This window comes from Gymnoscopelus microlampas (genome assembly GCF_963454915.1).
Source record: "Gymnoscopelus microlampas genome assembly, chromosome: 12".
NCBI lineage: Eukaryota > Metazoa > Chordata > Actinopteri > Myctophiformes > Myctophidae > Gymnoscopelus > Gymnoscopelus microlampas.
Window position 1 is genome coordinate 17,508,840 of NC_139949.1, and position 24,882 is coordinate 17,533,721.

Below are 24,882 nucleotides of genomic sequence, written 5' to 3' on the forward strand. Positions count from 1 at the left end.
CAATTGTAGTTTCGGTTCCTCAACATTGTAGTAGAAATGTATCAATGTATCAGTAATAATAACCATAACACAAAAAAACGTAATTAATTACAAGTATACTGTAGTGGTAAGGTAAGAGGTGCTTTGGAAATATAATAGAAAAATAACTAAATCATTTGGAAATATCTTTCAAAGGGGGCACAGAGCCTAAAAGGGAAGGATTATTTGTTTTAGCCCCTGCCCCTTTTTAGCTCCTGAACACCAACACACTGGGTTTGTCTCAGACTTTCTTCTCTTTGTAGTGGTGTCAAAACACAAGACACTATTTGAGTTTTCATTTAAAACAAAATGTTTTATTTTACAATATCAAAGGCTTACCATTACCAACATTCAATGAACACCATGTGAACACTGTGTTAGGCAATAACTAGTATATACAGTACATTTATATACAAATTGTGGTCAACAAAGACAACAGCATATAGAAATAACCATCTCACTCGCAAAATGTAAAATCTTATAGGCAATTATGGCATCTATGTATGCTAATTTCTCTGTTATGTTTATTTATACAAGACAGAGTAAAGGCAAATATTTGAACCCCAAATTGTTCTGTACTGGATTAGATCATCTGGTATCAAACTTCAGTCCTGTGTGCCTCAAACAAAAGCAGGGTCTGGCAGTGCTTGACTCCACCACTATTCCCGAAAATAGTTGTGGAAATTTTGATTTAACCCCAAATTGTAGCACACGACACAACCAATTTAAAGAATATGATTTTAAAAACTGAGAAAACATCAGCCATAGCATCTAGACTTTGCATAAAATATAGTAGTTTGGATAGTGCCAACTGGAGAAAAATAATTACAATCTGTTGATCGGATGATGGACACAACATGCTTAATGTAGGAATCCTTTAAAAATGAGGGCCCCTACAGCTCGTTTAAATCTCTGGTTTCAAACGGATATCCACAGTAATAAATCCCTTTCACATTAAACCTGTGCAGATGCACTCTTGCTTCACAAGATGCTGGTTGAATGCACTAAATAAAAGCAAATTTTCTCTTAAAAAAAAAAAAAAAAAAATCTAAAAGGCATCAAACAGTCCACATCTTAAATATCTCTACAAGAACAGCAGAACTTCAGTCGATAACATCCAACAATAGCACCTCAGTGTGAAAGACTTGTGTTAGTTTGTATGTGTGGATGTGACATAGTGGTTAGCAAGTCAGTGAGTGTGTGCATGTATTCGAACTTAACATGTTAAATTCTAATTTACACTTTGTCCTATGACCACTATGCTCACTGAAAAGAACTGAGTGTTCGGTGAGTAACGCAGTCATAGAACAAAGTACACAGTTTGGTTTCGGGGGACATTTCACAGCCGCTCACATTGAACTGGATTCCTTTTTTGTTCACCTGTGCCATTGGCTGAAATACAAACAGGCCTGAACAGGTCAGTTTCCAGTGATATGTACCACGTTTACTATATCAACTTCTCTCTGTGAACTATAGACTGTTTTTCGAATTAGGACAATTTTAAGCATTAACCATTTGTTATCGTTTGGAATCACTACCACATATCTGAAATACAGCCAGCATGTGGCTTTTAGCACACACATCCAATCAGCGTAACTCTTTTTGTTATTGCAGCCATATGGGCTTAAACAAAATGTAATACGTGAGGAGGAAAAGCCGGACCGAATCTGTCCAGTAAACACTGTCAGCAGTTAAGAAAGGATGGCCAAAGGTGGTGGAACATATAACAGGTTTAAGAAAGAGGTGAAAGGACATGAGCAGACAGGCGTAGAATAGCCATGTATGTTTTTTCGGTTAGGCCTTTTCACGGTCACACAGGCTTTATAACTCTCTGGCCAGTAGAGATACACCCACTCTATTTTACAGGCTCCATCTCATCTGATACTGGTTTGTATTTTACTTTTATACTGATCCTCTTCAATCAATACTGTGCACCTGACAGAGGCAACAACACTCTAAATTGTACTGTGGACAGTAGATTGTGCATAATGGACAGCAAATTATTGTTTAATATCCGGTTCAGTAACTGCTAGTAGTCCCTAGCCACAGGGCTACAGAAAGGTTAGGGAGATTCCTTGTGCTCTGAGCAGACAGGTAAACACCTCTAAATGGCCCATACTTATGACAACAGTTTCATTAAATCATAGGCTACGACAGGTAATACCTTTGTTATAACCTTATGGCAACCACTCTGATTATTCCCAACCATAGGGGAATTATTTAGATAACATGCTGTATGCCTGCAGCTGTCATGTAACTACAGTAGGTTGACAGGAAGAACATGATCCTCCTTGCCATCTAGGGAGGAAATAAATAATAATATTGTTATTTGAGATTACCTGACTTATCCACACCTCCCCAGGTGTACAAAAGCACAAGTCACCCCAATATGATCACCTTAAAGTGATTTTCTGTAATATGTAAACACAATTGGTTTTGTATGCAATCAATCTGCGGCCTGTGTGGAAATGTTCGTCACTGACTAGAGTCGTGACATGAGGGAACGAGGACAACAACCAACTTCTGGCTACCTATTGGACAGGGGTTATCCAATGGATATATACACCGGGACCACACATTTTGCTATATCGGTCAGCACAAACTATTTCACCACTACAGTTGCTCTGTTCGCAAAAACCCTGTCAGAGCATCTTGCTGTTTCCTAAAGGATTACATTCATAAACAAACATCTAGAAAGCGTTTGGGTGATAAGGCACTGGGCTTACAGTGTCTCCATATCTGCGCACAGCAAGGTGGAGTGGGGCCAACTGCGGTTTACTACTCGCTGGTGAACTCCGTCGACTCCCAGGGTCTCTCGTCCACTCATCCATGTAGCTCTTTCTGAGTAGTCAGCCCTTTTTGAGTCTCTGGCCCCATTGAAACCAGCAGCCAACAACAGTTTGGATGCCATTGTGTCCCAGCTTCAACTTATACTGGTCTGAGGGCGAAGGGGATCAAGAGTAGCTGTTAAGTTTAGATTGATTGATGATTAAGTGATAAAATGCAGGGAGGAAACAAAGAAAACACAGAAAGAAGAGTCATTGATAAATGTGGTGGTGGCCATTAGTTTAGTATAATGAAGACATACAGTATATTTACAAAATAAATTACAGCACAATCATATTGTATCATATGTATATGTAAATGTATGTGTGAGAGTAGGTGACAGATGGCTAGGCTACATCATTTTTTCACCTTTCCTCTCCATGGTCTTCCTCCACCCAGGCAACAATCTTCCCTTCCCAGCCAGGAACAATGGCCCCGTCCAAGAAAACCTGCCCAAAGGCACAATGTTAAACTCTGCAAAAGTAGAACTATTCTACCATATTATTGCATATAGTTTACTTCATGCAGGTTCTGCTTCACCCTGTTGGGATTTATTTTCCAATAATGACTGCCTCTTTGCACATTATCCCTCACGTATTATGAATTAATCAGACCCCATTTATTAACAGACATAATTAGTCTTGATGTAAGGACCACACGGTGGCATGGGCTCCTCTTACCTCTTCTTTCACAGTGCCAAACTCGGGGTCCAGGGCTTTGAAGTGGTACCTGTAGTTCCCCTGTCGATCAACAGCTGCCTTCACATCCTTCAGAGTCACCTCACCCAGCCTGAATGACATATAACGTGACGTAATGGAACGTAACATGGCACAACGTGACATAAGAGCAATTTCCAAAATCTTATGTGGTGTTAATAAAACAATACTACAAAGACCTTTCTTTTTTTTTCAAATAGACATTGGTAGCCACCCAACCACACGTGCTAGCACCTGCACACATACTGACCTCTTGGGAATGTTGATCATGGAGGGTGTTGGTGACTGTCCCGTGAAATACAGTATTTTAGTGGAGGAAGGAGCACTTGGCTGTGAATGGCAGTTCTCTGTGATGAAAACATACGACAGGCAAAAGACAGTGAAACCACTCGGAGAGTGTGTGTGTGTGTGTGTGTGTGTGTGTGTGTGTGTGTGTGTGTGTGTGTGTGTGTGTGTGTGTGTGTGTGTGTGTGTGTGTGTGTGTGTGTGTGTGTGTGTGTGTGGGGACAAATACACACAAAGGAAGAGTCTTACTTGTGCAAGGCCAGGCATCAGGGTCTGTGTGTACAGCTTTACGCCGTGGGGATTTCCCTCTTCCCCCCTGCAGTAAAGCAAAAGGACATACATGCAAAATCAACACAAGCTTTGTCCACTCTTTTTTTTTTTACTTTATATGGTTTACAATGGCATTAACCTATGACAAGAATATTGCAATAATACTGGGTTAATTTTACTAACAGTGTTATTAGGATAAGTGTTGCTCTTAGAGCATTTGTGTGTGTGTGTGTGTGTGTGTGTGTGTGTGTGTGTGTGTGTGTGTGTGTGTGTGTGTGTGTGTGTGTGTGTGTGTGTGTGTGTGTGTGTGTGTGTGTGTGTGTGTGTGTGTGTGTGTGTGTGTGTGTGTGTGTGTGTGTGTGTGTTTGCTCTTGTACCCGATGTGTATGTACAACATGCAGTCGGTCCATGAGCGATGCGATGCCTTGCTCAAGGGTATCCAGAGTGTGTTGCTGAGGGTCGTGTTCTCTGAAGTTGTTCCTTAGACTCCTCAGTGCGTCTCTGACCAACTGCAGCTCCTCTGCCTGCTAACAGAACATAATGTATGAGGGTTATCATAATGGGGGAAAATCAGTCAGTCTGCTTGCTGAAAGCCCTAACAGCTGCCACAGTAGCTGCTTCTAGCTAGCAAAGACAGTATACATGCACAGACTTTAGATAAGATACCGTGGCCGACTTACCCCTGACCCAGACGGAACAGGAGGATATCCATTGCTATCAGCATTGGTAGAAATCTGCGAATACACAGCGAACATGTCAATGGGATTATACAGTCAGTACACGCACACACACACATGCACACAGGCACAAACACACACACACACACACACACACACACACACACACACACACACACACACACACACACACACACACACACACACACACACACACACACACACACACACACACACACACACACACACACACACACACACACACACACACAAACCCCCACACACACACGCACGCAGTCAGCAAGCTGCACTTAAAGCCATAACTGATAAAGTGTTTTCACAGACATGCTGGCTTATATAAACAATATTGTGATGATAACATTGAATCAATTAATGTATAATAATGGATTGAGAAGTACTGAAGATATCAAAAGATTTTACATTCATGGACAGAAATCACTTATTTGAGCCTTAATTCAATACAGAAGAATGATAATGACCTGATGTAGATCACGTCCCATTAGTTCCTTCAGCATCAGGGTTTTCTGATCCAAATCTCTCTGCAATTCATTCTGCCGAAGAGACAGATAACCATCCATAAACACATAAACACTTGACCTCGCCTTAGATTGATATGATCCGTTTCTCAATACATGACATGTAAAGACTTACATTTCACGACTGTATAAACTCAGAGCATGTATAGTAGAGATGTGCAGTGACTGAGTGATAACTGAATCCTTCCAAATTGTAAACTTGTACCCTTGTATTACCTTTGCCGCAGTGCTTCTTGAATTTGAAATCTATCTAATTTACCCTATTCAGCACTAAAGATATTATTTACTGATGAATGAGAATTAGTTGCAGAATTAGGGATTTCTATGTCGATTGCAAGCAAGTGTTAAAGCCTACATAAAATGGGCAGCGTGTTAGCTTTTTACATTTTAATAAAACTTTCATCAGGGATTTCAATGTTTTCCTTCCCATATTCTGAATTCTTCACTCATATGGTGGTTCATTTCAATGAATGTGGACGTTGGAAAAGGTTCAGTAATATTACATACCTTCTGCTGTTGGCTTTCTTCTAGTTTGTGTTTGTGTTGCTGCACCAGCCTTTCCTTCTGCGCCACCTCCTTCTGCAACTCAACCAATCAGGAAAGAGATAGTAGACACAGCAGCCATTTAGCATGAGTCAGTATGAAATATAAGTAAAACACTGGAGCACGCATTAAGCCTGTGATCCAGTCTTTTACTTCAGGTAGTCTATTTAAAGTGCCCAGATAACAGGTTTTGCTTGAATACTGGCCCAGGTAAGAAGTTTTGCTTACAATATATAATACTGTTGAGCACCAAAAGCTTTTCCTTCTAAACTTGGCTTAAGTGCATTGGACTTTATGTTTGGGGCTTCAGTATGAAATATGCAAGTATTTGCTATTCATGCTGTTGAGGAGAGTGGGCAGTCCACTCCCCGCTGTTGTAGTTTTGTATTGTAAGACAACAAACAGTAAGTAAAGAAAAATAGGGTGACACAAGAGAAGGGGCTCTCACGGGAACTGATCTTAGGCCAATCGAGTCAGGTTACACATGTACCCTGAATGGCTGAACTACGCTTAGATCCTGTAGGAAGACGGAGGTCCTCAACCACTACAATAACTATTGAACCTATTCGCACAGCAGTCATTTTGCTCTTATGTCAGTAAGAGCTACTCTGACTATGAAGTAAAAGCAAAATGGCTGCCGTGGGAATATGGTCAACAGACAAGACGCAATAGTATGCAACAGTAGTCTCAAAACTGCAGTTGAGCACAAAATTCCAGAATAAGTCAATGACACTTTCCGACGCTTGCTTTACAGGGTAACACACCTTGCATTCACTCCACAGCCTGTTACACTCCTCCAGTTTCCACAGCAGCTCTGCCTACAAGAACAAATAACATCAGCTCATTGAAGACTGTACAGCGTCTATTTAAAACATGTGTCAAACTAAACATGATGTGTAGTCCGAGTGTGGACCATGTTTTACTGTCTCTGTTTAGTTTGAATGCTGTACATTCTGGTTGTTGAGCTCGTCCTTGGCCATGCCGGCTCTGAGCAGCTCCTGCTTCAGCTGCAGGATGGACGTCTCCTGGACACACAGTCTCTGGTGCTGAGCCTCCTGCACAAAGACACACAGACAAACACATACGTCCCTCAATACCAGAGGTGGAAAGACTGCTGGAATATATTCGCTGTAGGGCAGAAACTTTGCATTTCCATATTTTATCTTTTTGCGTGTGCTTTATTTACATAAATTAATGCCCTACTTTACACTTTATCATATGACAGTTTTCTGCAAAAGTGGTGAAAATAGCTGATCTACAAGCCCACAACGCATCGCATCGTGAATATTTTTTAAATGGAATTTTAAAATATTCACCTACAATACAATAATGTCTAAAACAGGTATGCCAGACAGAAAGTGTTTAAGTCAGTCTGTGGGTTTTATAAAAATGTAACCAATGGAAAGTATTAACAAGAGCTTGTGACTAAATAATAAATGTTATGTTTTCCAATTAAAGTACAAAAGTAGCTTTTTTGAAGAAGATACTTATATTTTAAATGTGTGTGTGTGTGTGTGTGTGTGTGTGTGTGTGTGTGTGTGTGTGTGTGTGTGTGTGTGTGTGTGTGTGTGTGTGTGTGTGTGTGTGTGTGTGTGTGTGTGTGTACGTGCGTGTGTGAGAGAGACACTTACCTTTACACCCTGCATGTTTCTCAGCTCCTGCTTACAGCGTAGCAGTTCCCGCTATAGTTGACAGCAGACAATGCACCACAAGTTAAATATTTATCACACTGTGTCCTTAAGGCTAATGAACTCATACGGAAATGAGAAATTAACTGCAACTTCTTCCACTAACTGAACACAATATTTAAAAAAAGTACATTTAATTGTTAATATGAGCTTAAAACAATATATTTGAGTAGGTACACAACGTCCCCATAATAAATAATGAACACTGACAGCAACATTTGCAAAAGAACAAAAATACAAAACCACTTGAAAAACAAAGCTTCTTACCTTAAATTCCTGAGCTTCATCCATACTCTGATCCAAACGACTGCGAGTTATCACCTGCAAAGAGAGAGAGAGGAAAGAGAGAGAGAGAGAGGAATAAAAGGCTTGTGTGTGTTTGTGTGTGAGAACCACTCTGGATTGACGGAATATAAGAAGAAGGAAAACAGATACCTGTGTACCATTGTGTGTGAGTGTGTGTGTGTGTGTGTGTGTGTGTGTGTGTGTGTGTGTGTGTGTGTGTGTGTGTGTGTGTGTGTGTGTGTGTGTGTGTGTGTGTGTGTGTGTGTGTGTGTGTGTGTGTGCACCCACACATAAGCACGTGAGTGTACAAGTGCGCCAGCACACACACAAAGAAATTTGATCTGCACGCCATACAAAAGAGCTAGCGAAACAGAATGAGAGGAGAGAGAGAGAGAGAGAGAGAGAGAGAGAGCAGGTAGAGAAAGAATCCAACAACAGAAAGAAGAGAGAAACAACATGGAAATAGAAGACACAGAAAAACAGACAATATCACTACCAGTTGCTGTTGAGAATCGTCTCCTTCCAAACTCTCAGACACCTCCTGCTCGTCCTCAGGCAATGAACCGTTCAGCAGCAAAGCCTTGGGAACACGCACGCGCCACACACACACACACACACACACACACACACACACACACACACACACACACACACACACACACACACACACACACACACACACACACACACACACACACACACACACACACACACACACACACACACACGTTTAACACAAGCTTGTACTTTGGAGGGAGGCGTCTTGCGTTCAGATAACTCCATTCTGCGTGACCTCTCAAAGCAGTACCTTATCTGATAATCTGTGTGTGTATGTCTGTGTGTGTGTGTGTGCAATTATAACTCTTTACAGGTCAGAAAGTAGAGCCCCACCCTAGTGGTCACAAGAGGAATAACAGTAATAACACTGTGTGGACAGACAGACCCTAAATAATGTGTGTGTGGGTGGGTGTATACATGTATCTATTTATTTATTTAGGGCCCATCATATACTGTATACAACACTGTTGCAACTTGCAAACACTTGCAAAAGAATCCCCAAAATGTTGGTTTGCCATGTGATAAAATTGGATAAAAGTGAATCATAGGTCTTAAACTATGCTTAAATAGTCCATTTGGTTCCATTTGTACACACTCTCAGAGTTAAATTAACAACACTGATGATGAGAGAATTACCGGTGTAAACGACAGTCTGTTTGTACCTGTAAAGCAGACACCATTTTGCGAGTCTCCAGCATCTCTCTCTCCAAACTTTCACTGACAGAGTCCTCCCACACAGTCTTCACTACAATATGAGTAGCTGACTCAACTGCGCACGCACACGCACACACACACACACACACACACACACACACACACACACACACAGAAACAGACAGTATTAGGTGTGTTAAACAATGAAACTGCAATCTTTGAATGAATTGGTGTCTTGTGATTAGTCTGAACTCACTGCTCCTGTCGTCCTGAAGTGTGTCCTCTGAATGGCTGCTAGGGGGCACTCTGGGAGAGTCTAGAGGGCTAGCGGAACTGAGGCTTAGAGAGGGAAAAGAATATGCTGTTTAATTACCTCAACGCATTAAGGCCTGAGGCCGAAAAAAATAATGTAAAATAATGCTTTTTAGCTCAAATCTAAAAATGACACAGATGCGTTCCTAGTCTTAATGGGTTAAATCCGCGGGAGGCTCAAAGACGTACAGGCACCGGTTCTAAAGTAGGCAACTGATTCATTTCTGGCCAGATATTTAGATTTGAGACAAAAAAAATCAATAACCAAAAAGCAAACATGTTTACTTTTTTTTATTACTTCTAAGTTGAGAATGGTGTCTGCAACACAACCCTGAAGGAGAACCTTGCTTGGCATGTCGGCCTATGGCTTTACAAAGTGTAGTGTTATGGGATACACAGTGAATGAATGTCAATGAATGACATTATCTCATTCCCAGTTCAGCTACCATAAAAGCAAAAGCATTAACATGCATACAGTATATTATGCACAGTTGTTTAACATTTATGGTAGGCATCGGCAGCATAGCATCTGTCCAAATAGTCAAAAGAATAATAAGTGCAGACGCAAAGATAACAACGTCTGTCTTCTAAGACAGTGTCACTTGCCGAAAATAGCCGATCTACAAGCTCACAACGCGTCACAATGTGACGTGTTGTGAGATTGTAGATCTGTTATATTCAGTGTGCAACACCATCGTAAAGCGGAATATAAATTATGCATCAGCTAGTGCCAAACAGATTTGAATGACTAAAGGACTACTATATTGAAGACCTTACCACTGATTTCCCTTGACTGAATTCTCCAACACCCCTAACCACTGCTACATTCCTTAACCCTTGCGCTAAACTTCACCAAACCCGGAATCTACAGTATCTCCTGATGTTGTCAAATGAAACAGCTACTTGTAAGGACCAGTAAAATGTATGCACAACATTCTCCACATCTTCCTCAATCATTCTCTGTCAGGACACACACACCACACACACACACACACACACACACACACACACACACACACACACACACACACACACACACACACACACACACACACACACACACACACACACACACACACACACACACACACACACACACACACACACACCTTACCATTTGAATTGATTCCCCCCCATCGTGGCTCAAAGTCGACCCAATTAGTATGTTCTCTGACAGTCAAATCGTAAGCCTGCATGTGTATCTTTAGTCAGCATCTGAACAAGCTTATGACTCATGACTCACCCCACCCCTCTAGCACACCTCTAGCTACACAGTTATCTCCATGACAACCACAGCAGCAGATCACCCCCCCACCATATACTGTAGAAGCATCTCTTGCTGCGTTTTCCAGGTACAGTAATGTGTCTCTCGGAGGTCTGCAATGAACGTACATACAGTACATCTATTGTGTATGTTACATGGAAAGGCACACAGATGTTATTTACAGCATGGAGAGGTGCTTACACGGATCTCAGAGATATGTTCACGCGCACACAAACAGATCCTAGGAGAACATTTGAAACCACTAACCAGACCATGTGATTGATGAACTAAAAAGAGCAATTATTCCTCTCCTCTATCACCCCCGTCTAAGATACTTTTTATAGTGCCCTGAAGTCTGATGATCAAACACTGTCAACTGCCGCAGGCACACAAGAACACGCGCACACACACGCGCGCACACACGCACACACACACACACACACACACACGCACACACGCACACACACAGTTGCTGAGGGGCTTAGGTCACATGCTCCCTCAGGCAGGGAGCGATGAACAGAAATAAATATAAATACACACACACACACACACACACACACACACACACACACACACACACACACACACACAGTGTTTATAAGCGCTATGCAACACCTTTTTCACTGGAAAAAATAAATGAATTGTGGAGCGGTACATGTCAACAGGGTCAAGTGACAAAGTAGAGTGTGTGGAGGGTTACCTGCTTGGCTGAGTGCTGTCCGTCTCCTCTGGAGGCTTTTTCTCGTACTGTTCAACCAGTGCACGCACACACACACTACCTTCTTCATCCACCCTCCATCCACTGCAGGGAAGATACATCAACAACAACAAGAGATAATGCTATGGATTCATCGAGAAGGTCAAACTGTTAAGTTACATTTGTTTGTGTAACGGTGTCTCTCACTAGGAACTCAGCGCACCAAACCAAACGACTACTTTTAAGCTTTCTAAAACTGTACTTAAGACTTAGATATGATCATTTTACTGCATGGGAGTCATCATTAAAGGCCACATAAGACATTTTAAGACATTTCCAGGACCTGTCAGATATGTAACAAAAAAGACAGGGTCTAATAACGGATCCCGTATGGATCTCTGCTGTCATGTCACTTCCATGAAAATAAAAAAAACAGAAAAGTGTGCTCCTTGGAGCACATATCTCCCCCAGGCAAGGGTTGCCTACCCAGGGCTGTGTCAGTCGCGGGTTGCAGCCACTATCGTAGGCGATTAAGATCGCAGACTGGCCACATGACGTCCCAGATTCACAAGGATGCCACGCTATTATCCCAAATTTGTTACATCTGCATCTGTCCCAATGCTGCTTGTAGAGCACTCTGAACTGCATTTAATGTGTGCTGGTGCTATATAGTTCAACATATAGGATATAATCATGTTTTTGGCTGGCTGTTGCAGTGTGTATGTTTCCCCAGCAGGGGTCAGTGCAGGAAAAATGTATGTCAACCATATCTGCAGTAGAAACAAAAGAGCTAAAAGTGACATTGTAAATGATTTTACAGTTTCATACAGTAGAACTGTAAAACTGTAGTTTTGTATTAATGCACGTATGCTTGTATACCTGCGTAGGTGTGTATGGCGTGTGGGTTGTGCCGCGTCGTGTCGTGCTGTCACCAATGCAGCAGCTGCACCCTGCACCAACGCAACGGTGGAGTGAGGATTATGATTGGTCACGCCCCTTGATGAGCTCCTCCCACTCCCAGCGGCAGTCCTGTGATTGGCTGATGGTTTAAAGTGGGCGGCCAGTGCCAGGATCATCCTCATCACAGCTTTCAGATTACCATCCACTATGTCTGCATAGTAACAACACATGATACATATTGGTATCACAGCATGTTTTAAACAGCATTTTTTACTTTGCATTTTGTATCTAAACCTTTGCTGCTGCGATGGCCCAAATCCCTAATCAGGGGTCATCACAGTTCACCTGGTCTTATTTCAATTCACTGAAGAGGAACATATTCACTGAAGAGGAACATATTTTACAAGGAGACTAAATCACCTCTTCTTCTCATGTCGTCGCTGTCGGGTGGAAACCTTGTATGTCCAAAACTGTTACTTTTCAGGAAATGGAAAAACTAACCTCCAATAATTCATTGTAGTTATTATTTCACAAGCTCTTGTTACTATTTTTCATTGGTTAAATATTCATAAACCCCACAGACAGACATAGCCACTTTCAAAATTCTTTCTTCTTTTTTCCCCCCAAAAAAATAGCAGATCTACAAGCTCAATGCATCACATCGCAAAGCATTGAGAGCTTGAAGATCTTTTTTTTCCCCTCGCTACTTTTCAATGACACTGTAGTTGTGCAACGTAGTAGGGCATTCATTTATGAAAAAACATAAAAAGTTGAAATATGGAGATACAAGGTTTCTGCCCGATGGTGACGTTGTACTAGAGCAGGCAAATGCCATGATGAAATGAAAACTACAGCCAATGTTTTTAAATGGCACAACAACCACTGTCACGTGGCTCTGCTAGCTTGTGCAAGGCTGTTGTTGATCGGCTCATGAGAGCTGCTTCATTTCTGCTCTGCCATGGTAAATGAGAGGCTGTTTATTCACTCTAATAATAATCAAGATGTGGGTGCACAATTTGCATGCGTTTTAAAAAAGCTGAGGTCATATTTTTTTACACGTTAAAAGGGGTAGTTCACCCAAAAATGTGTTATTTTCGATCAATTACACACCCCATGAATTCAAGGAGATTTTTTTGCTTTGGTCGCATTCCTAAGCCAATAATTCTATGACCGCCGGAGTCTCCGGTAGAAGACTCTCCAACTGAGTCTCCTATTGACCGATGAACTGGTCATCAAATGATTGGCTCAGGAATGCGACAAAAACAAAAATATCTCCATGAATTCAAGGCTCAAGGGGGTGAGTGCTCGATAGAAAAAAAGCCTTTTTGGGGGTGAACTATCCCTTTAATATGGTACGACCTGCCAGAAACAAATACCAGTAGAAAGCCATGATTCTTAATCGAGAAAGTGACAGTGTGAGAGAAAGAGAGAGGAGACAGATTGAGGAAGAAGGAGAGCGAAAAATAGGAAGAAGGCGTTTTTACCTCTTGCAGATATGTGTGACATGCGAATGTGTTTGGAGGAGATGAACTGCAGCACTCGTTCCACATTCTCCTTGCTCTCCTCTCTGCTCCTCGGAGTCAAATACACGCCCTCCAACACCTCCCCAGCTGTCAACATGAAGAACGTTTGTCAATCTATGTATCCACACACACCTTTAATTAGTAAAGTAGCTACTGTCTGGTTGAGGAACAGAAATAATACCTTTATTGTCTCTCTTACATTCCAATACAAACATCACAATTTGAGGGTAGACTTAAATATGTCACAATCAAATTCCCTTTTGGTGGTTAGTTAGTTCATCAGACCAGGGTCACATGGGTTACCTGGGTTACCTGACTGATGAGGCTGGTGTCTGGGGATGATTAGGAGAGAGGAATGCAACACAGGACAGCTTAGTGGGGCAAACAAAACCACTGTTTTGAGATTGCTATCGTGGCAAAGTCTGATTGTACATAACCCCTTTCCCCTCTCCCATGAAGTTATCATAAGTCTTTTAAGTTTGTTGACACTGAACAATCCAAGGAGCTGGATTAGAGCCAAGGACCAGCGCTGGCCAGGAAACGGAGCCACAAGGAATTCAAGGGCTTGGATACCATCGACGCTACAGGAAATAGGAAAGAAACCCACATTTTCACACATATGCCTGTATCTGATGTATTAACTAAATTACCTCTGCCTCTGACAATAGCCAAAAAGCCTACAAAATGAGAACTGACTGAGCAGATAATAATATCATATGCACTTGGGTAATTCAGCCATAATAATAATTGATTGTGATCCGATTATGATAATAATCTGATTACTTTGCTCGACATTTTGAGTATTAATCACAGTTATTAATAAGTTATTACGTCTAGGTCCAATGCTTTTAACACTGTGCATGTATGAAACGTTCTATCTATTGTAAAATTGTCAAGAGTTTTACTATCTGTTGTAATTCAATGGATGTCAATCCAACTTGTCTGTCTCTCTTTATCTTCACTGAGGGGACATCACTGCCTGATGACACAAATCTACAAACTCTTGGTACAGCTGAGCAACAGAGCAACAAGGCAACAAGGCAACAAAGCAACGATGCCCTAGGCAACAAACGTTTTGTTTCTCTCAAACATGTGCATGTACTCAACTAAGTTATCCACTTAAAAGGACTAACCCATTTCAGTAGTGACATGGATTGGCCAAAATTGCAACAATGAGAAAATCGGGCCACAAGAAATCACAGTCAGATGTTATGTAATTTAGGCTATAGTTTATGTAGGCCCATAAGATGGACAGCAAGACAAGTGTCATTCATATAGGTTTGGAGCACTTTGGATTTGATGCTGTGCTGTTTATCAGTTCCTTGTAGTGCGGATTAACAACAAATTAAAGATCATTCAAAAGGTTACATCAACTTATTAAGTTAAAATGTTCTGCATAGTGCAGGATAGTTGTATACGTATATTGTTGTTCTATAATGATGGTGCTTGTTAATGTTTTTCATGCCTTTGTATTGCTGGATACAACAGTACATTCCTTACTCTGTTCCTGTAACTCTGTAACTCTTAACTGCTGTACTGCCTCTGGGCGACTGAAATTCCCCTGCGAGATCAATAAAGGTATCTATCTATCTATCTATCTATCTATCTATAAGATAAGTGCAATGTAACGTAATGGAAGATTTGGCTATTGTACAAGTTGTTACAGCAAAGTATGTCTGTGACTCTGTCACAACGTCCCATGCCCCACATTTAGGTCTCAACCATTGTTTGAAAAGCACTGTCCTAATTTGAATAAAGCATGTCTATGTCATTGTTGGTCATGACGTCACTACAGGCCAAATGAATGTTACAACAGCTTGAACATCCTGGGTCTGTAAAACAGCACCCCCTCCCCGAAACATTCTCTCCGTTCTTTTGAGGATGGGGCTTTGTATTGACCATAATCACACCATAGTCCAGAGGCCAACACTGATATTTTCACAAATTGGTACCACCTGAGGTGGCCGTAAAGTTTTTGTATTTTTGTATTCATACATGTCTCTAGTTTATATTTTGGTATGATACATCTTTCAATTCAGTAGCTTAATGGTAGTTATCACTACCTCCCGGCTAATGTATCCGGTAGGAGACACAAAGTAGAATCTTTGTGTCTCCTACCGGAAATACACCCGGGCATCAAATTATTGCGACAAAAAACAAAATATATCCATGTATTAAAGGCTTCATGGGGTGTGCAATTGATAACTTCTCAGATTTTTGGTGTTTGCAAAAAGACTGCTTTCCATAAGCTTGTAAAAGTTGACCCTCCTTTGGTCTAGGGTGGTCATAGCTGAATGGGTAGAGAGTCCCCCTGGGAAACTTAAAGGGGTTAACCCAAAAAATGATTTATTTTCTATCAATTGCACACCCCATGAAGCCTTGAATACATGGATATATTTTGTTTTTTGTCGCAATAATTTGATGCCCGGGTGTATTTCCGACACAAAGATTCTACTTTGTGTCTCCTACCGGATACATTAGCCGGTTTAGAGTGATTACTGTCATTAAGCTACTGAATTGGAAGATGCATCATACCAAAATATAAACTAGAGACATGTAGGAATACAAAAATACCAAAAATGTACGGCCACCTTAGGTGGTACCAAAATCTGGCTTGGCCCCTGGACTACCATGGGCATTTTGTACTTACATATGTCATACTAGGGGGATGGGTGCATAAACATCTGAAACTTTCGTGTACAATTTCAGAAATATTTCCATGGCTTCCACGGAAATATGTATGGCTTTCATGCTCAGGAATTATGGGGGGGAAATGTTCTACCTAATGATAGCTCTTTTATTTTTGTGGAAAATACACATAAGGCACTACTAGGGGTCTTGTGGCATCCTGATGAACCCCACAGGTTTTAATGGACACTGTTTCCTTTCCTCTAGTGCCACCACTAGGATAGTAAGGATACATTTTCCACTTGCACATAATATATTTTAAAATGTGATAGGTAAATTGCCATTGTTGCTGAGCAAATTTAAAAACTTTTTTTTTACTTGTCTAACACCTTAGGATTTTGTCACTTGTGTACAGGTGCAGTAGCATCATTCACTCTTGTTACTGTCTAAATATTTTGTTACTTAGCTGATTTGTGTTTCTTTTATTGTCCCTAGAGTACATTTATAGTGTTACGGGATAGAGCATCTGTGGGACATCTGGCTGCAATGAGAACAATAGCATTCTGATTGAGTTAACTATGTTCTTTTGCCATAATCAAGTTATCGGTTCCTGCCCTGTCATGTTTGTCAAGTCAAAATTAAATTAACAAGTCAAGGGATGAATGGTTATGTGGAGAAACTAACTAACTCAGTGGTTCTCAAAGTGGGGTCTCGGGACCCTCAGGGTTTCCGTGACAGGGTTCCAAATGGACCCTTACAGGTCTGTAACTCTGAGAGTGTACAAATGGAACCAGATGGACCCTTACGGGTCCATTTGGTTCAAATCTGAAGGAGTCACAAAACCTACCGTGTCTAATGCTTAAACCTTATTTCCCTGTACTTTGCTGACTAGTGCTAGTATAACCAATGTACTAGGAAAATAACATGGTACTCTGCTGTTCTAATGTTAAGACATCTCAGTGATTGTTTAGAAAAAGTATACATTACATTATCATACAGTTATCACATATTCTAAATGATTCTTTGTTCTATATTTCTTTATGACAAAATACACAAATATTTTTCTCTTGTCAACTCAGTCTGCCAAATTTGAATTGAATGCTAATTCTGACTTTTGAACTTCTGGAATTTTAAGTAAACAAAGCAGGTATAATAAGTTGCTTTCAATTTGACTGGCAAAGAAAGGCAATGATATCATTGCAAACAAACAGCCTCTGCATTACTTCATTGGGCTGCAAATACATTGTCAGTTTTCAGCGTGGCTCTGGAGTGATTGTGAAAAACTCAACCATGGCTCCGAAACCACCAAACTTCCTGTGTTGTAAGCTTTGCGAAATGGCGTAGCGTGCAATGACTGTGTGCACGTTAGTTTGTCTTTGTCTGTGCATGTACGAATGTCTGTGGGTAAGGCAGCAAGGAGGCAGCTTGTTCTCCAACTTTTGGATTTCAACGGCATAATCCTTACAGGGCCATTTATATTAGGACTAACTGAACACTCAGTTCAGTATAGTGACATGTACATGTGTATGTGTGTGTGCACTACTAACCCACTATCTCAATGAGTTGTGTGAGCACCACTCCATCCTGAAGATCACGTCTGAGGTCAGAGACAGGTTTCAGTCCTGGCTTCCTCCTCAGCTGAGCGTTTACCCAGGAGACATAGGCCGCCAGTTGCTGCTGTAATGATTCAACAACACACAGACACAGACACACAGGTTTGTGGGTGTGTGACCGTTCCTATCCTTACTTATATATCCCTTCTACCTAACATTAAACTAACACCCTCAACCTAAAACAGACCCTCTTGATGTGAGGACCAACAAGTAGTCATCTCCATCCTCCTCATAAGAGTACAAGTAAAGCAAATACACAAACATACACACACAGATGACAACATGCTTAAAGCATTAATTTGCATGGGTAGACATTTTCAATGAAAGGGATTAGGGTAGCAATGGGAGGGGGGGCACAGATGAGTGCATGACGGCCCGGTCTGAGGTTATTGGTTTGTCATGTTGGTTGGTAAACGGCAGGGGGTTTGTGTGGTTAGTCTATTGTTCTGCTACAGCCTATACAGATCCAAATTAAGACTTCCCATCCGTCCGCTTCACACGGTTCGCTCCACCCTCACCGGCCCTACTGTGTGGTCACGTGACTGGCCATTGTCATGGTTGATTAAAAATACAGACCATGATACAGACCCCTATTTTAATGTGTGCAAAAGAAAAACAAAAGGCAGCATAGACATATTGCATTGCTTTTGGGATGTAAAGGTATTTTAGACAATGTACCATTTCTTCTTTGATTTGTCTTTTGTTTTACTTGGTTGGTGGTCAGAAAAATAATATGTGGGAGTGGGACACTGACTGACTCAAATATTGTTTCTAATAACTATCTGTATCTGCCAATTAACTCAATTTATAAACAGCGTTGGCTGTAATTAAACCCCTGAATGTGTAGGCTACTTTACTATAAAAACACTGTAAGCTGTCTATTCAAATGGCTCAACAAGCCAATGTAACATTGTGAGGTGAGATTGTGTCATTTGCTGTACTGTAATAACCAGTGTTGCCATGTCTGCTTATTATAAGCGACTTTGGGCATATTTTTCTGCAAAGTTGCTTGAAAATATTGGTAGTTGTGAGTATTTGCTTATTTAGGCTTGCTTCCAATTTTTTAATTATTATTTAACCAGTGGTTCTCAAAATGATCATGAAAATGTTTTGTGCCTGGGAGCATTTTGTTCCAAATATTCCACATTGTATTAAGAGTTTCTGAAAAGAGCAGATCTACAAGCTCACAATGCGTCACATCACGCCACGTTGTGAGTTTATAGATCTGCTATTTTCAAATAGCCAACGCAATAGTTTTAAAGTGCTCAAGTGGCCAAAGTTTCTTCTTTTGGTCTAGTTTTCCTATACCTGGTTGCTTATTTCTCTCACAAAATCTGGCAACGCTGGTAATAACGTTAGCACACTTTAGTAATACACGTTATCGCTACCTCGTTAAAGCCGCTGTGAAGCACATCCTCCAACAGACTCCCTTTAGACAGCGATGCGATCATCCTTTCAGTGGAAAGCCCACCGTGGACGCCGACTCTCGTACATGCAGTTGTTTATTCATGGACTACCGGGACATCGGTCGGTCGGATGCTCTCTTCTGTGTTTGAACAAAATGTCAACAAACGAACACAATCGAGGGCTTTGAGCCGCGGCGGCCCCGTTACTCCGGCTACGACCCGTGTTGCCAGGTTTTGAGAGAGAAACAAGCAACCAGGTCCATGAAAACAAGCCCAAAAGAAGCCCGTCGCCCTTTAAACATAATACATCGGCTATTTGAAAATGCAACTTTTTTTTTCTGCATTTTTTTTTAATCTTGTAAACAATTTAACATTTTAACAACACAAATCTTGTATGGCATAAAATGTTTTCAGATGGGGGTCCGCAGACAAATACATATTCATTTTGGGGTTCTTGACTTGGAAATGTTTGAGAAACACGGTTTAAACAACATTAGTTAACAAGCCCAAATAAGCAACTACACTTTAGAAACAAGCCCCCAAAAAACACAACCACCAACCCCGCAATCCCAGGCTACAACGCTGATGATACGTCCCAGATCATGCATCCACTTGATGTTTATTATTTACCAGCAACTTCACAGAAAAACAAGCCCAAAGTGACTTTGGCAAAGTCGCTTATAATGAGCGGACATGGCAACGCTGCCGGCTGCAAGTTCTCAGCCTTCACAATAAGAGTCCACGCCTCCTCTATATCTCCGTAGTACGACGGTGTCGTTCGCCCAAAAAGGACTGTTCTACAAGATAACAGGTCCAGGTCGCATCCATTACGATGTTCTTTTTTGGCAACTTATGCTATATTCTACATATGCTATATTCTACATATTGATTCATTCATATTAAATAGCGTATTGTATTTTAATAGCTATATTTTTATATATAAATATATTAAAATATTTTTAAAATATTCTATATCACAGTAAGTGGGAATAGCTAGTCCTAGAATGGAATTTAAAAAAAAAAGTTCGAAATAAACTCATTCATCTTCATATAAAAAACATCTTGCTCTGATGGTGTGTGTGTGTGTGTGTGTGTGTGTGTGTGTGTGTGTGTGTGTGTGTGTGTGTGTGTGTGTGTGTGTGTGTGTGTGTGTGTGTGTGTGTGTGTGCGCAATTATGGCAGCCTGTCTTGCACATGGGCTACTACAACAGATAAATACAGGTTGAGTGCATACCCAAACATCGTGGGCACCTCAATGTTAAATTGTTGAATTTGAACATGCATGATACATCACTATCAGACCTAAATCTACCCTTGAACTTTACCCTTGAACACCCAAAATGATTGGCTATCCACAGATTTTATAGCAATTTGTAGCAATTGTATAGAAATAGTAGGCCTTAAATGTCATGAGGAAATGATTATACGTACTGTATTTGGCTCCCAATTTATACATTAAATGTAAATACAAAATAAAATGAAATAAGAAATAGATAATTATAAACATGGTATCCAGAGTTCTCAGGTGCCCACTCTTCCAGTTACCGGAATGACATACATTGCCAAACATTGACATGTACCGTAGTTAGGCTATGCTTGTTAGGATAACTGTTGATAGACTCTGCTACTCATCATTATTGATATACTGTTGATATGCCTAAAGATTTTGTCCAAAACTTCCACTACAAATCTCTGGAGTCATGTGATAAACATATATAGGCCTATCATAGTCTACCGTTTTTTTTGTCCATACCGATTAGATTTGCATCGTCAATCGACCCCACATTTTAAAGAATCATAGGGGACCCTAAACAACAGAGGTAAAATAAATCACTTGGACCCATAGGGCGGAGGAACAACAAATGCAAAAAATGTCACTGTTTGTTGTAACCCTAACCCCCACCAAATTAGGTACGCTACACATGATCTTGGGAGTCATGTGACAATGAGCATCAAACAGGTTTTTGATAGGCCTACAAACTGTTTCAGCGAACCAGCAACGCAGTTGCTTGGAGCCCCGAGGCAACGGGTCCCCATGCTGCGGAAATGTATATTACTTATTTCATGCTCAAATAACGGGATTGATACATAATTCGGTATGTTATACAAAATTCAACAAGTGCACACCATGCACACCGTGTAACGTACAGTACCATAATTAAAAAGTGCCTTTTAAAAAATTAACAAGAGGACATTTGTATTTAATGGTGACGCTACAGGAAAGGCCATGGGGTTCGTCCTCTGGGGAGTACGAAGAATGCACTCAGAAGTTTCATCAGAATCCACCCCTTCGATTTTAAATTCTCTTTGGAAATGTGAATTCACACGACGGGATGGTTTTTCCAGGCTAACCAACATCATCACTAGTGGCTATTCTTTGGGAGCATGAATGTACTTAGTAGTGCAGGGGTCATGGCAATCTAGATAGTAGTTTTCGAGAAATGGATGGACAGATAGCTTGACATTTCCATCCTAGTCTCTTGATACCTTTTGAGTTTTGACAGTAGTTGCAGATGGGAGTTTTGAGCCCATATTGTCATATCGTTCCTACATCTTAAGATGCATCAGTTACTTTTAATTTATTCTCTTGACACTCCTTAAATACCTTAAAACTAGCTAACGGTTTCAGTATTGTACAAGAAAGTGAAAAATGATTTCCCATTGTATTTTAGTCTGTTTTTATTCATTCTTTATTGTTGATTGTTTATCCGTGCACTAAAATATGTTTCAGGCAAACAGCTTTTCGGGCTAAAATTCAGGTAACCGTCTGAAAGTGCATAATACAATTTAATGTATAACATATCTGGATCAAGTGACCAGTCCCCTGCCCAATTAGGGGCTCAGGAACAGGTGAGGACGGAGAGTAGCCACTCTGTTAGGGCGGAGCCATCCACTATGGCCCCACCCTCTGGGTTGAAACAGCGCTCAAGGTCATAAAGGTTCTCCAGAGTGATGTCAAATGGCACCTGACATAGAAATCACAGACACATACACACATAATTAGATCCAGTTGACTCTGCTTTATTTCCTAAATAAATAGGCAATAAAAGTGTTGAGTGCAAATTTGACTCTACTATGTCTAGCAATGCAGTTAAAGCAGTGTGTGTGTGTGTGTGTGTGTGTGTGTGTGTGTGTGTGTGTGTGTGTGTGTGTGTGTGTGTGTGTGTGTGTGTGTGTGTGTGTGTGTGTGTGTGTGTGTGTGTGTGCGCGCGTGCACGTGCGTGCTTGCATGCACGTGCGTGCTTGCATGCACGTGTGAGGGCGTGTGTGGGTGCATCTACAGCATAGATATTCAACTGGCGGCCCGCGGGCCACGTGCGGCCCGCGAGGAGCTTCCTTGTGGCCCCTGGCCATATTCCAAAAATATATATTTTTTTATTTTTTTATTTTCATGATTATTATTTATTTTAACTTTGATTTATTTTATCAAAGTTAAAACAGTACAAATTATTTATCCTTCATTAGTTCTTGAAAGGCCATCTTTCATTGGAACTTAACTTAGAACCTTAAATAGAACCGAATTAGACCGAATTAGACCCGAAAAAAGGTTGATTTATATTGGTCAAATAGAACCGAATTAGACCCGAATTAGACCGAATTAGACCCGAATTAGACCCGAAAAATTTCGCGCGCGTCGCGCACGCGCGCAAATTGTGTGCGCACATGCACGCGCGCTGCGCGCGCGTGCATTTGCGCTGTGTGGCCCCCGACTCCAAGTTATTTTACAGTTGTGGCCCCCTGCCTAATCTAGTTGAATACCCCTGATCTACAGTATAGACTTATGGGCATATTAAATACCTCTGGGAGAGGTTCAAACTTTGAGCCTGGTTGCAGAAGACCCTTGATAGACAAACAGCAGATCAGAATCTTCTCCTTCAACATCTGGAAGGACAACACACACACACACACACACACACACACACACACACACACACACACACACACACACACACACACACACACACACACACACACACACACACACACACACACACACACACACTTTGAAAAGCTCAGGCTTAATGAGAAGAGAGTAGTAGGATAATGAGTGTAGAGAGAATGACTGGTTTGTTTTGTTTAAAGCTATCAGTCCAACATTGTCTAAGGCTTGTTGTGATATCATATAAAACCATGGATTCCTCTGGGCTTAAGCCTGCCAAGACCATAGCATTTAGCACCTTGGAGAGCTCCAGTGAGCACCAGGTCTTGCCTTTGCTGGTATGTGATATGCAATATTCCCTCAACGGTATACGGAAGGAAAATGCATTAATTTTACGGATGAATCGAAGGATCATTTTAAATGAATGTAAAGTCCAATTCAGTACTTGAAAAGCGCTCTATAAATAAAATATGTTGTTATTATTAACACAATCAAGCAACTGAATTGAATTAAATAGCTTTTTCTGCTTCTTTCCTAGAACACAAAAGCAATGCAGTCTCTCCTAAATCCGTAAAAAAGTTAACATATTCCACCCATTAGTGATGTGACCTGTTCAGGTGAGCCTAAACTGCTCCAGCTAAACACTCACTGAGGAGGCTAATACCTCCCCCACTACCTAGTGTTGTTTTAAGGCAACAGAAAGTACCAACCTGCATGTGAGGGCTGAGTGGCTTCTCAGGAGTCGTGTTGGGCTGCATGTGAGGGCTGAGTGGCTTCTCTGGGGAAGCGCTGGCCTCCATGTGAGGGCTGAGAGGCTTGTCTGGGGTCGTGTTGTGCTGCAGGGCTTCAGGATCTGGGCTGCAGCTTAAAGTGGCAGCTGCAGACAGCGCCATGTTAGCAGACGCACATAACTCACACAGCTCTGCATGGATCGCCCGCACCCTTAGACATACAAAAAGAGAGACACATACAGTTACAGGTGGTGTGTGTGTGTGTGTGTGTGTGTGTGTGTGTGTGTGTGTGTGTGTGTGTGTGTGTGTGTGTGCGTGTGTGCATGTGTGCGTGTGTGCGTGCGTGCGTGCGTGCGTGCGTGCGTGCGTGCGTGCGTGCGTGCGTGCGTGTCCTACTGTACCTCTCCATTTTAATCATACGTTGTCCACATTCCAGCCCGATGACAACACTGGCTGAGCCCCTCATTGCTGACATGGGATGTCTGTTATGGCCATATAACAGAAACACCTGAAGCACACACACACACGCACGCACACACACACACACACACACACACACACACACACACACACACACACACACACACACACACACACACACACACACACACACACACACACACACACACACACACACACACACACACACACACACACACACACACACACACACGTTAAATTTCCTCATATTCTCACTCTTCATCTCCATGTGTGACTCCAGCTGTGCATGTTTGGCCAGTGCGTGGAGCTGGATGGTGGAAGTGTGTGCTTCTATCATCATTGCATATTGTTTTTGTCTTGTGTTGTGTCTTGTCTTGTCTTGTGTTTGTTTGTTTGTATGTATGACTGTG

The 24,882-nt window shown here is 41.4% G+C and overlaps 2 protein-coding genes across 6 annotated transcripts; both read right to left on the reverse strand.

Moving 5' to 3' along the window:
* Positions 1-321: 321 nt before the first annotated feature.
* LOC311057544 (dixin-like) lies at positions 322-19,608 on the reverse strand (the record flags this gene model as incomplete). 5 transcript variants are annotated; one of them, XM_084074529.1, is made up of 21 exons in its annotated part: positions 19,403-19,608; positions 17,949-18,078; positions 13,735-13,860; positions 12,230-12,461; positions 11,354-11,455; positions 9,334-9,416; positions 9,086-9,192; positions 8,362-8,445; positions 7,848-7,901; positions 7,524-7,574; positions 6,843-6,947; positions 6,657-6,710; positions 5,857-5,928; positions 5,293-5,352; positions 4,796-4,849; positions 4,493-4,642; positions 4,095-4,161; positions 3,811-3,907; positions 3,525-3,633; positions 3,214-3,293; positions 322-2,956 (listed from the first exon to the last, which is right to left on the reverse strand). In XM_084074529.1, exons 1-21 carry the CDS (start codon positions 19,463-19,465, stop codon positions 2,947-2,949), a joined length of 1,890 nt encoding a protein of 629 aa, XP_083930655.1. In that variant the 5' UTR covers positions 19,466-19,608. The 5 variants fall into 5 exon arrangements, with proteins under 5 accessions (XP_083930655.1, XP_083930653.1, XP_083930652.1 ...); XM_084074527.1 differs by having other exon boundaries at positions 4,493-4,639; positions 5,293-5,364; XM_084074526.1 differs by having other exon boundaries at positions 5,293-5,364.
* Positions 19,609-22,260: 2,652 nt separating this feature from the next.
* On the reverse strand, positions 22,261-24,193 carry LOC311057236 (cilia- and flagella-associated protein 54-like; the record flags this gene model as incomplete). The annotated part of the gene is made up of 3 exons (XM_084074187.1): positions 22,261-22,386; positions 23,219-23,302; positions 24,011-24,193. 3 exons carry the CDS (start codon positions 24,191-24,193, stop codon positions 22,261-22,263), a joined length of 393 nt encoding a protein of 130 aa, XP_083930313.1.
* Between the last annotated feature and the right edge of the window lie 689 nt (positions 24,194-24,882).